This window comes from Anopheles merus, chromosome 3R, assembly GCF_017562075.2.
Source record: "Anopheles merus strain MAF chromosome 3R, AmerM5.1, whole genome shotgun sequence".
In the NCBI taxonomy this organism is placed as follows: domain Eukaryota; kingdom Metazoa; phylum Arthropoda; class Insecta; order Diptera; family Culicidae; genus Anopheles; species Anopheles merus.
Window position 1 is genome coordinate 6,027,368 of NC_054084.1, and position 12,140 is coordinate 6,039,507.

Consider the following 12,140-nt stretch of genomic DNA (forward strand, 5'->3'; position numbering starts at 1 on the left):
TTTTCTGATGCATCATCTATTACCTAAAAAAAACTCCAGCCGGGAGGGGGAGCCGGTTTCGTCTGTGTCGTGTCCATTTTCACACGCGTTTCTGGTGAGTTACGAAACTCTAAGCAACACGCTTGGACTTAATTATAATTACACAATCCAAATAAATTAAAATATTTCATCTGACATACAAATAAGAGATCGTAACTGATCTTAGCCCGCGTCTCAGCAGTCGGTGTTAGAAGAGATCGTTCCCCGTGCATCGTTTTGCAGAGACACAGAACACTCGCTACAGGGTTCGCCTCCGAATCTATAGCCTTCACAACGTCATGACACCCAAAAGAGAGAAAGAGAGGGAGAGTGAGCGCAATGGATGCTGCGTGCGGTTTTCGTCCCATCTCTTTTACCCTCGTACGCCGTACCTAACACCTTCCACAAGCAAGTCGTGCAGGTTCGTTGTTCTTAACACAGGGATAGGATGCTGTTTGCCCCCGCTGAACACCTGCACCTACACAAGCGCACGAGCGGGAGGTTTAGTTTAGCACACACCTTTACTACATCTCTACCTACCTGGTGGGGTGGGGGAGGAGCGCGTCGCACGCTAAGAAGAATTTCAGCGTCGCTTGAGCCACACAACTGCTGCTGCTGCTTCTTTTTCGGTCTTTTCTGCACGCTGCCTCCTCTTTTCGGGTTGATCTGTGCGCCCTGCGGCCAACCACCGGGCCACCAGTGGGTATGAGAAACGAGTCTGCGGATCACTGCACCACACACACACACACACCTACACACGCACGCACACAGCCACACGGAACAGAGGCGTCAGCGTTGACTGCAGCGTGGACTGTTTCTTCTATGGATGTGAGAAAAGGAAAAGGTGAAACGCACACAGCACAGCCTTTGGGATGCGCTTTTCGCGTTGCCTTTTTTTTTTGGCTCGGGGGAGTTTTGGGGACTTTTTGATGCACTTTTCGAGCACTTTCAGCACTGCAGAACTAGGTCAATCGTCGATCACTGAGCACAATAATATTCCGTACAACAAACCACACGACTCGAATGGCGGCGACGACAACGACCACCACCACCAGAAGGCACTGCGTTGCGTGATGGGAAAGGTTAGGTTAGCACCAGCAGTGCAACAATCGTGTCAAATGGCAAATACGGGCAATCGTCACCAACAGCACTTCGAAACCCAAATTTGGCACTACGGAGCGCGCAGTTTCACCTCGGAATAATGCACGGCGGCTATGCTTTAACACAGCGAATGCATCAGGGACGGCCGATACGTGTGGTGGGAAGGGGAGCAGGCAACACAAGCACACGAAGAACACCTTTGGATGAAATACGAGGGAATGGGGGCGGGTGGGGCGGAACCGACTACACACTAAACGCTTCCGCTGGCCATCTCTTGCGCTGTTGGATGGGCCGGAAAATGGAAAACCAGAGCCCGCGACGAGTTTCGCACTCCGGTTGAGGTTGAGGAAACAAAAAATGGTCTATCCAAATGCTCTCGCGTACCTTTGCAACTTGTAGTAGTGTGCGTGTGGTTGTGTGCACCCGTACACCATGGCGAGGGTTTCTGACGTTCGAATATTGCTGCATCTCGCTCATTTTCTCTCCCCTTCCTTTGCACAACAACACTGTCGAGTCGGGAAGGAGCCGGACTCGATGCGTTCAAATTCAACGAAACGTTGATGGCGTTTGGCAACACTGCCACCTAATTGGGAAAAACGAATTTCTAACGTAAAAATGTGGAAAAACTATGTAAGATGTTGAAATAGAAGAATAATTTCTATAAAAAGCCTAACAAAACGACGAATTGTCAATTAATTATAATTTACTTTCAAAGCGCTTTTTAACACTGATCGTTGAATGTCTTTATGAAAGCTATTTTTTTGTTAAATTTCCCCTTAAAATATTTTTACCCTACTCAATCACCTCTTCCTCGTCTTCTTCCGGTTTGCCCCACACCTCCAGGTGCCGCTTGCGGGCGAACAAAATATCGCTCCCGGTCGGATGCGGCGCAAGTGAATGGACCACCTCACGGCCGATGCGCAACCTTCGCACCTCCTTGCCCTCCAGCAGGTCCCAAACGATGGCGGCCCCTTCCGCCGAGCCGGAAATGATTTTCGTGTCGGCCGCAATGATGCCACACTCGATCGTATAATCATCCACCCGGTGTCCCTTGTACTCGGCCAGCAGTTCGCCCGAATCGTTATCGATCAGGCGTATCGTACCGTCGGAGCAGGCCGCCAGCAGACACTGGCCATCGCGCGTTTGCACCAGGTACGTGATCGGGACGCCGATCGTGTCGCACACGAGCTCCCCGGCCCGTATATCGTACTGCCGGATCGACCCATCCAGCGAGCTGGAAATGATCTTGTGCTCGCTCACCACCAGTGCCGTAATGCAGTCCTTCGCTTCTCGCATCGTTTGTACCGCGTCCAGCTTGCGGGTGCGGATGTCCCAGCAGGCGACCGTGTTGTCCTTCGAGCCCGACACGGCGATGGAAGATTCCTCGTTAAAGCGTATGCAGGTCACGCCACCGGCATGGCCTCGCAACCGTCGCACCGGCAGTCCGGTCGATACGTCCCAGTAGATGACGCTCTTGTCGAGGGAAGCGGACACGATGTAGCTGCTTTCGCAGCTTCCGGCCGCATCCATGACCTCGTCCGCGTGCCCACCGTACGTCTTGAGCAGCAGCCCGGTGCGAGGGTTCCACAGTTTGATCTTTTTGTCCGAACCGCAGGACAGGCAGTAGGACCCATCCACTGCACGTCGGGGAGGAAGACTTTTACGTTAATTATTGCACGATTTCTGGACACAGTCTATGCTTACCATTATATCGAACCGCTCGTACCGCTCCCTGTTCACAGTTAATGCTTCGCTTGGCCACCAGATCCATTGTCCGCTGCTCCGCTTCCGGACGGATTTTGTTTGTAAACAAACCGAATTTGCCGGCGACGCAGCGAGCTGTCAAACTTATCGTTTTCTTCAGGGCTGCCTACGAGCCCTGCAAAAATCCGTCTCCGTGACGTTTTGCAAGCCACTGCCAGTGTGTGCGTGTGTGTGTGTTTGCATAAATTTTCAGAAAGAACAACACACACAAACACACATACACACACGTACACAACATCAACTTTTTCGCTGGATGTCAAGAACGCGCGCGTCGCAGAAGCCAGTCTTGCATTTGCAGCTGAAAAAATAGTGATAACGCGAAAATGGATCGCCGTTTGCACAGTTTGCGAACCATATCGTAAGTGCGTGTGTGTGTTTCGTGATCTCCGTGGCAGCAGCAGTAGCACCCACCACCGCCACCCCCACTCTGTTATCTAATACTCTTGTGCTCGTGTGCTGCTGTTGCGTCGTGTCGCGTCCTGGTTCGCTGGTGGCACAACACATATCAGCACATTCCAATCGAAAGAGTGCCGTCGGTTGTTGGTTCAGCAGCTGTCAGCCCGGACGAATATTTCGCTTCGCTTCGCGGACACGAAGATGGAAAGAAGGGCCCTGGGCGGATGGTTCAGCACGGTGACGGCCCAGCTCATCCAGCACGAGGACGTAATCTGCATACGCGCGCCCTCACCCTCCAACCTCCGCTAGGGAGCCCCTCCACTTCATTCGACCCTTTGCTTGACGGATACAGGTGGGGGGAAGTTGTGGAGGACGGGTAGGGGAGGCAGTTTTCCGCGCGGGAACCAAGGAATGGAGCACGGGAGAAGGAGGGTGGCTGTGTTGCTCTCGCCCAATGCGCCAAATGGCAAATGACGTCGCAGCCGCAGGTTGACGAAACAAAAGTGCCCAATTTTACTGCTATTTGTCACCCCATGGGAGAGAAAGAGGGGGTTCCGATAGTGGGTAAGCAAACAAATCGTGTGTCATAAATCGGATGTATGTGCGTGTGTGTGTGCGTGTATTTCTTTAGTGGAGAAAAGCATTTCCTCCGGGAAGTGCGGCAAAAGTAGGCTGCGATACAAAAAAAAAACCGTAAAGCACAACAACACATCACATTTCCTCCAAAGCAAAAACTAAACCGTGCTGGTGTTCGCTCCGGACCCCGATGAGCGAACGATGACGGAGTTTTGTGACGACGTTATCAAGCTGTTCCCGCTGCGCGCGATACCGGACGTGATCAAGCTGTTCCGGCAGCAGCTAAACAATCGCGAGGAGGAACCGGACCTGACGCTGCTGTCCATCGTGACCGGGCTGATCGAGCATTCGCTCACGACGAAGGTGCTCGAGTCGACCGGCGCCGGCTCGTCCACCTCGCACACCAATAACAACAACAACAACAACAACAATCATGTCGATGGAGGCAAGGGTGGAACGGCGGCGGCGACCGGTGGAGATGCGGCCGGTGGGAACTTTCCCGTGATCCGGTACGACACGGTCGAGGCACTGTACAAGCGGTTCAAGTCCGTGCTGGCCCCGATCGAGAAGCTGCTGGTAAAGACGACCACCGATTCGAAGTTCGCCAGCCGGGAAATTATCAAGAAAGTGTCGGACATCATCTGGAACTCGCTGCTCCGCAGCTCGTACAAGGACCGGGCGCACCTGCAGAGCCTGTACAGCTACCTGTGCGGCAACAAGTTGGACTGCTTCGGTGTGGCGTTTGCGGTGGTGGCGGGCTGCCAGATGCTGGGCTACCGGGACGTCCATCTGGCCATCTCGGAGGATCACGTGTGGGTCGTGTTTGGCAAGACGGGCGACGAAACGATCGAGGTAACGTGGCACGGCAAGGGCGCGGAGGATAAGCGGGGGCAGTCGGTGGCGCCCGGCATCGAGTCACAGACGTGGCTGTACGTGGCTGGCCATCCGGTCGTTTGCAATCGGTACATGGAGGTGGCCGCGATCGTGTCGGCGATCAATCCATCGCTGACGGCGACCAGCGCCTGCCTGGAGGTGGCCGATCTGCAGCAGCAGCTGCTGTGGCTGCTGTACGATATGGGCCACCTGAAGAAGTACCCGATGGCGCTGGGATGTCTGGGCGAGCTGGAGGAGGTGGAACCGACGGGCGGGCGGAAGAGCTGCGAGGAGCTGTACAATGAGTCGGTCCGGTCGGCGCAGACGTACTACCGGAACCATCACGTGTACCCGTACACGTACCAGGGCGGGTACTACTATCGGAAGAACATGTACCGGGAAGCGTTCGCGTCCTGGGCGGACAGCAGCGATGTGATTCGACTGTAAGTATTTGCTAAAACCCGGCGAGAACGTTACTGTAATGCGCTTTCTTTTAGGTACAACTACTCGCGCGACGATGAGGAAATATACAAAGAGTTTCTCGACATTGCCAACGAGCTGATCCCGCAGGTGATGAAGCTGGAAAGCTCGGGCCATTCGGCCAAAAGCATACTGCGCGATGCGTCCTGCTTCGCGAACCTGTTGCGCTTCTACGACGGCATCTGCAAGTGGGAGGAGGGCAGCCAGACGCCCATCCTGCACATTGGCTGGGCGAAACCGCTGGTTGCTACGATCGCCAAGTTCGATCACGACATTCGGTCGCAGGTGATCATCAAGTGTGCGGATCAGGAACCGCAAGCCCAGCACCCAGCCCACGGGCAGGAAAATGGGAGCAAAAATGGTGCGGACGATTCGCTGCACCATCACAACAACAACAACAATAACATTGTGAAAGCGGACGCTAACGTGGCGAATGGTGGGCGCGGTGCGAATGGGAGCAGCGGGGTGAAAGGAAACCCACTGCCGAAATCGCTCGAAGCCCTGGTGGGAAAGTGCGGCGAGAAGCTGCTGAATCCCGAGTTTCTTCTGCAAGGTGGTGGACAACCGTTCACTACCGAGGAAAGCGCTCCGTCGTCGGATGGTGAGGGGACGACGGTTTCGTCGGCGGCGGTAGACACCACCACCGAGGTGAAACCCGCTAGCAATGGGAAGCGTGAGGAAGGCGCGACAAAGAAGCAGCAGGAAGGCGAGGAGCCGGAAAAGGGTGTAAAGCCCGAGAAGCAACGGGAGAAGGCCCAAGAAACCGATGCGGAACCGAAGCGGCCCATCATTGTGCTGTACAGCCAGAAGATGAAGGGGCTGAAGGATCTGCTGCTGACGGAGAAGCTGAACACGAACGCGATCTCGCTGCAAATTACGGCCCAAAGCCAGGTGCAGGTAGGTGGGAAGAAGCTGCGCGGTTCGCAGGTATCGCTCGGTAGCTCGATCGGCGGTACCACTGGTGGCACGGTAACCGTAGGCGATGGTATCGAGGGCAATACGCGACCGAAACGAGCGCGTCGCGAGTAGAGGGAGAGAGCGAGCGAGCGACCTTTGGTCAGTAAGCAACACTTACAATGTACGAGGGGCGGTTTTGTTGCAGTTTATTTATGTTTTAAGGCAGACTTTAATTTATTCATCGCCTGTGTGTATCTGGCACTTCAGAAAAGCCAGCCAGGAGGGAAGAAAAATGGGCCATTTTGCACCACTTCCTCCGCATTGGTAGTAGTGGCGCGCACATCCGTTTTATGATTCCTTTTTTTACGTCAACGAATACTTTAATTTAATTGCACCAGCCATTCCAACACACAAAACGACCGCTTCTAGTCGGAACGCACGTTAGTTTTGAGCTACTCATAATTCCTTTTTTTTTGTTTGACTATTTTTATTTTGGTTAACTTTAATATTATCTGTTATCTATTATTTTTGGAAGTAGTAATTTGTGTAACTTTTCTTGTCAAAAACCGAATCCTCCCTTTATTTTAGCATACAATGCACAATTAATGTGAGTGTGTTAGTTTACAGTGACACGATAGAGCGACGATCTTCATCCAGTAAATGCTGTGTTGTTTAAATTATTTAAAACCCTTTTTAGCACCAATGATGAGAATAATGCTGGCTCCTCTATAGTATTGCTTTTATTGAAAAAAAAAATGTGATTACTTTCTTTACTAATCGACTAATCGTTGTTGAAATTACCCTTATCCTGTGTGCCCTTGTAAAGTACGGGCGATCGCCACATTCACAACATCAAGTGCCGTGATAATAGGTGCTTCAATGCCAGCGCCAACACGTCTTGACTATCTAAAGTTTCATTTAAAATGTTTTCCATTGTTGTGTTGCATTCGGTGAAAGGACGTAGAAACGGGGACGGGGAGGATGAAATATTCATCTTCTTATTTTATTCTGGCTGATAGTTTGTAGAACTAAGGTTAGAACGGAGTATTAAGTTTTCCTTTGTCACACACTGCATGCTTCACTGCAAAATGGTGTCAATGCCTATGAGGCACGGCGTTAACTTAGTGGTAATTTGTATGGATGAAGATGGATGAAGAAGTAGAGAAAGCAGAGAAGGAGCAGATAGAGAGCATTAACAATCAAACAACTTTTGCCACTCGCTATGCAATAGATCGTAATCAAAAATATGTTTTGTAAATATTCCTATAGTCTATAGAAAGGACAGAAGAAAAAGGTGTGTTTGAAGCGACACATAACTTATTATGCATCATATCTGCTAGGGGGGTCCACACACTGTTCTGTCACACAGGGACCGTGATTGATACAACCGTTCGTGTGAATGTTTGTTTATTTGCCTGCGCGTGTTACTATATATGTTTCGCTTTGTTTTTGGGCTTGTTGTGTTGCTAAATTGTATACAAAATCAATCTTAAAGATGAAAGCTTGCCCCACTTCCTTAGGAAGTCGGGGAGGGTTTTGTAGCGCGTTCAGTTGCGAGTAGTATTGCTGCTTCATCGCAACATCGATCGAACGAACAAGACAGAACGCGATGCGTGAAGCGTGTTGTTGCATTAGTATTTGCTGTGGCATTGTAAAACCTTATTAAAAGGTGTGAGAAAATATTGGCAAAGCCAAATAAAAAAAATAAGAAGAAACTTATGAAGTGCGGTGCATTAACAATATAAAACACTATCTTGTTTTTGGAGATATAAGAAGCGAAGCGGTCCACTGTGGACCGATAAGAAAGTGCTAAATTAAGAGAAGATTAAATTAGAGGATCAAGCCCACACTAGCAGGATAATAGGAGAATAGGTTTGATTGAATGTAGGCTAACATTCAGAGCCCATTTTCTTAACGGTGTTGTTTTTGCTGATCTCTTAATCAACACGATTTAAAGGTATTCCTTTACGTTAGGACTATGCGGTGCACAGCATCACAGATTGTGTGTGTGAAAGCAATACCGTCGACGGGAAGATGGAGTAATTTGCTATTTGTAATCTGCTATTCTGCTCTGCTGCTACTACAGAGCAGCGATAACCAACAAACAACAAACAATCGAAAATTGAAAGTACAAACATCACACTATAAAACACCCATTAGAGATTAAACCCGTATTTCAAACAACAACCCACACACACACAACACTCGTTCTCTTCCTATACCTCGTAGTGTGAATGAGAAGCACATGATTGATAACAATTCCAATTTATTGTTCTATGAGAACGCTAACAAAATTAATCAACACGAACGGAAACAAAAGTAGCTAAATTGTCTTCACTCATCATACAGAAGAAAAACAAAACTGAATCGTAACATAAACAAAATTGCTCCCAGTACCTTTACCATGTTGGCGGGTATGTTTATTGTAACGCAAAATTGGATTTTGGACTAAATTTTTAGGAAAACAAAACACATACAAAATTAACGAATCAGGAATGGACACAGGACAAAATTATGGTACAATTACAGAATTAGAAAAAAAATCGTGTGGTGTCGTCGTGCCCATTGGATTGGTCTGTGCATTGGAAGGACCACCTGTTTCCCCGACACCACCGACACTCAACTTGGAAGAATTCCTTTTCTTCGGTTTGATGGCTTAGAGGAGCGGGAAGTTTACTTTGTTGTATGAGAGGGAAGCTAGTTTTAAGGAAAGGGGGTAGAAAACGATCACGATCATGATGCAGAAAAAGAAGAACATATTCACACAACAACAAAAAAAAACCGGTCAAAGTCAAATAGGAAATACCAAAAACTATTGTGTAACATCATCAACATCATCAGCTGCGATCGATCGTACGTTGGGAAGATATACATACGAATGAAAGTGATGCGTTGCAGAAGCGATACGGAACGGACTGAAAAGTACATTGTTTGTTTGTTTTTTTTTGTTTGATAAGGTGTATTTATTGCAAACCTATAAAAGGAACGGAAACCGAGTAGAATCTATCACATATGACTGATGCGAACCTGAGCGCGCGTGTATTAGGGGCAGATGGGGTGGGGGGAATGTTTGTAGCATAGGTAAGAAGTAGTAGCCGGCAGGCAAAGCATTAACCAGCTAACTAGCGGTGTAATAGAGCGCAACAAAGTAGCAGTAACAAATAGCTGTTATAGTACGAACGATGTATATCAGTCGGGGAACGAGGAACACGATCGGCAAAGGGCAAACAAGGCGAAAAGTGAGCATTTTTTACTGTTAAAAGAACGGATCGAGAGGCTGTTCCTCTGAAAGTGATGAATGATGATCATCATCCAGCCAAGATTCCTTCACATCCACTCGTTTTGGATACGATTTTTGGTCACGATTCGTTATTTGCTTCAACCCCTTTCCCATCCTCGATAGTTGTTGATTGTTTGTGTGGTGTCAATGGTACAATGTTGAAATAGCTAGCAAAATATTATTAAGCGTTCCTTGTGGCATTCGCAGGTGGGTGTAAATTCGCCATTAGCGCCATAAGTTTTCGGTTCGAAACAAAAAAAAAAAGAAAGATAAATCAAACATGTAGTTCCTTAACAATGATGCATTAACGATACGGAAAGGTTAACAACAGAATAATAGAAACTACTACTACTGGTCAGCTGGCTACAAACGGATAGGTAAAATGTGTCTATAAACCGAAACAGCACTCTAAACACACACAAACACGGACTGTTTCAGTTACTATCTGTATGTGTGTAAAATAGAACAGTAACAGCATAATCTACCATGTAACAAATGAACAAATAGATTTATATTGTTTTCCGATCAATATATGGGGTTCTCGCAATTTAAATGCAATTCAGCAACAGCAACAGTACACAACAATATTCATTAGAAGTTAATAGGCAAATGCAACCCCATGCAGACACAAATGATATAAAAATAGAACATACATAGATGTAAAGAGCATACAAAAACAAGTACAGTAATTGCACAACAAAAGATGCCCCAATATGCATGTATTTCTTTTTCACACATTCCGTTTATACAACACAGAATTATTAGCTGTGCTGTGCTGCAAAGCAACAAATTTCACACAAAACATACTACAACGGCGGGACACACCAAGAAAAAACGCACATGCCACATAGAAAAGAGGGAATGAAATAGAAGAGGAGATAGAGAGAGAAAGTGAACTCGCAATTAGATTATTACCGTGCCATTTGTTTAAGAATTATGCGTTGTGTGCATTTTGTACGATCCAATACGATCCGCCCGCCACCAATCAATCAGCATCACACACACATTTGAATCGATTGAGCCATTTTTAGCATAACAAATGCCATGGTTTGGAGCATTAATTTGTAATCAGCATCATCACGCACGCACGCAGCACACATTCATTAATTTAAATCATAAATTTGAAGTTTGTCAAAGTTAATGTTGGGTAGAAGGGGGGAAACAAAACACCTATTATGTACAATGTTCCGTTGTTTAGTTTTTAGGGGGCGGCTCTCGCACCACGCGTGGATGGAAAAGCACTGACGAAAAATGCAGTACAATTAATTATTGTTCATACTATATGCACTGGTGGGAAAATGTGTGCACTACATCAGTTGATCCTTCCTTGAAATCAATCTGAACGGGAGCGGTGTGTGTTACTGCAGGTTATTAAGAAAAAAAGGGGAGTTAATCTTTTAGAGGCTAGTTCCTGTTCGTTTCAACAATGTTCGTGTAGAGCAGCACTCTGAGTAGAATCAGTACAATATGAATTATTAAACAGACACACACACATAATAGTTGTTTTAATTGTGGTTATTGTGCTTTTGGGGGGTTTCGTTTTCTAAATTATTGGCTTGAGATGCTGAGAGGTGGGGTGTGGGGTCTCAGCTTTGTTTTAAAATTAAGCGAGGGGGGTTTGTCACAAATCGTGTTTTTTGGCTATATTAGTTAACGTGTTTTTTGTTGTAATGTGTTCCTTATGAAAAGCAAAACTGCACACACACACACAATATCGTGTTTCTCTTTATGTATGAAATCAGGCCCTGGTTGCATGCGTTCTAAATTATTTGTCAAAAGGCTGTAAAGGCCCGTTCGTTTTGTAGGCAGGAGGAGAGGAGTATGTTTGAGAAGCGCTTGAGGAGGAAAGCGGTTAATTTTCGCCTGTAGAAAGGTCTGTGATGGTGGTGATAATGAAAAGCATTATATAGGAAGTAATCGGTGTGTGTGCGTGTTTGTAATTAGTGTATGAATGTACAGCTGTGTAGTTTTGTCAGAAGAGGGGGATGAGAACAGATCGACCGCGATGATCGTGCGATCATGTACGTACAGTTTACTGAATTATAAGCCCCAAGATATATATCCTGTCCCATTTACCCGAACAAAGTGAAATATTATGGCAAGAAAAACTGAAAAACAGTAAATTCAAATGTAAACTCGAATAAGATATCGAGAAAATGTCATAATCAATCAAAAAACGATGGGCTGCAAATGAAGTAATAGAAAGGAGAAGAACATATGCAAACAACAGCAACAAAAATGTGTCATTAAATGAAATTGGCAGAGAAGATAGAAAAAAAAAACAAATAGCACAGATAAACAATAATGCAAATCACATATAAAAAACATTTATATATTTTTGAGATAATATTCATATACTTATACATTTAAAATACAAACCCAACACACAATTTAAGATGAACCATTGAAAACACACACACACACAAAAACACAATAAGAGAAAACAATTGGTGTAACAAAATCAAAAACAAGGATTGGCATAATTCATTTAACACACCATTTCCTCTAGCTTTTCTGTCAAATTGTTCCCTTTTTAAACTCTTCGCTCTGCAAATTTAAAATCGAAAAATCAATTTACTCTTGTTGCTATTTGCTGCAAACAGGAAAAAAAAATCGAATTTTATGTTGAACAAATGATAACGAAATACAACAGTAAATATGAATATAATATTGCAATAGAAGTGCACACACACACACACCTGTTAAAGAGTTTTGCTTCATTTTCCCGCTAACTAATGCAAACTTACAATGCGAT

At 46.4% G+C, this 12,140-nt stretch overlaps 3 protein-coding genes across 3 annotated transcripts in view; 1 reads left to right on the forward strand and 2 right to left on the reverse strand.

The window, feature by feature from the left end:
* Positions 1 to 1,571, reverse strand: part of LOC121595981 (protein Star) — a 34,567-nt gene extending 32,996 nt beyond the window's left edge. Inside the window, exon 1 of the mRNA XM_041920498.1 lies at positions 559 to 1,571. The gene's annotated coding sequence lies outside the window, so the exon portion shown is untranslated. The remainder of the gene's footprint in view (positions 1 to 558) is intronic.
* Positions 1,572 to 1,804: 233 nt separating this feature from the next.
* LOC121595985 (WD repeat domain-containing protein 83) lies at positions 1,805 to 2,909 on the reverse strand. Its single transcript, XM_041920505.1, has 2 exons — positions 2,824 to 2,909; positions 1,805 to 2,756 (listed from the first exon to the last, which is right to left on the reverse strand). Exons 1-2 carry the CDS (start codon positions 2,888 to 2,890, stop codon positions 1,912 to 1,914), a joined length of 912 nt encoding a protein of 303 aa, XP_041776439.1. The 5' UTR covers positions 2,891 to 2,909; the 3' UTR covers positions 1,805 to 1,911.
* Positions 2,910 to 3,422: 513 nt separating this feature from the next.
* LOC121595980 (menin) lies at positions 3,423 to 11,988 on the forward strand. Its single transcript, XM_041920491.1, has 2 exons — positions 3,423 to 5,171; positions 5,226 to 11,988. The coding sequence occupies exons 1-2, from the start codon at positions 4,057 to 4,059 to the stop codon at positions 6,235 to 6,237; spliced, it is 2,127 nt and encodes a 708-aa protein (XP_041776425.1). The 5' UTR covers positions 3,423 to 4,056; the 3' UTR covers positions 6,238 to 11,988.
* Positions 11,989 to 12,140: the final 152 nt, after the last annotated feature.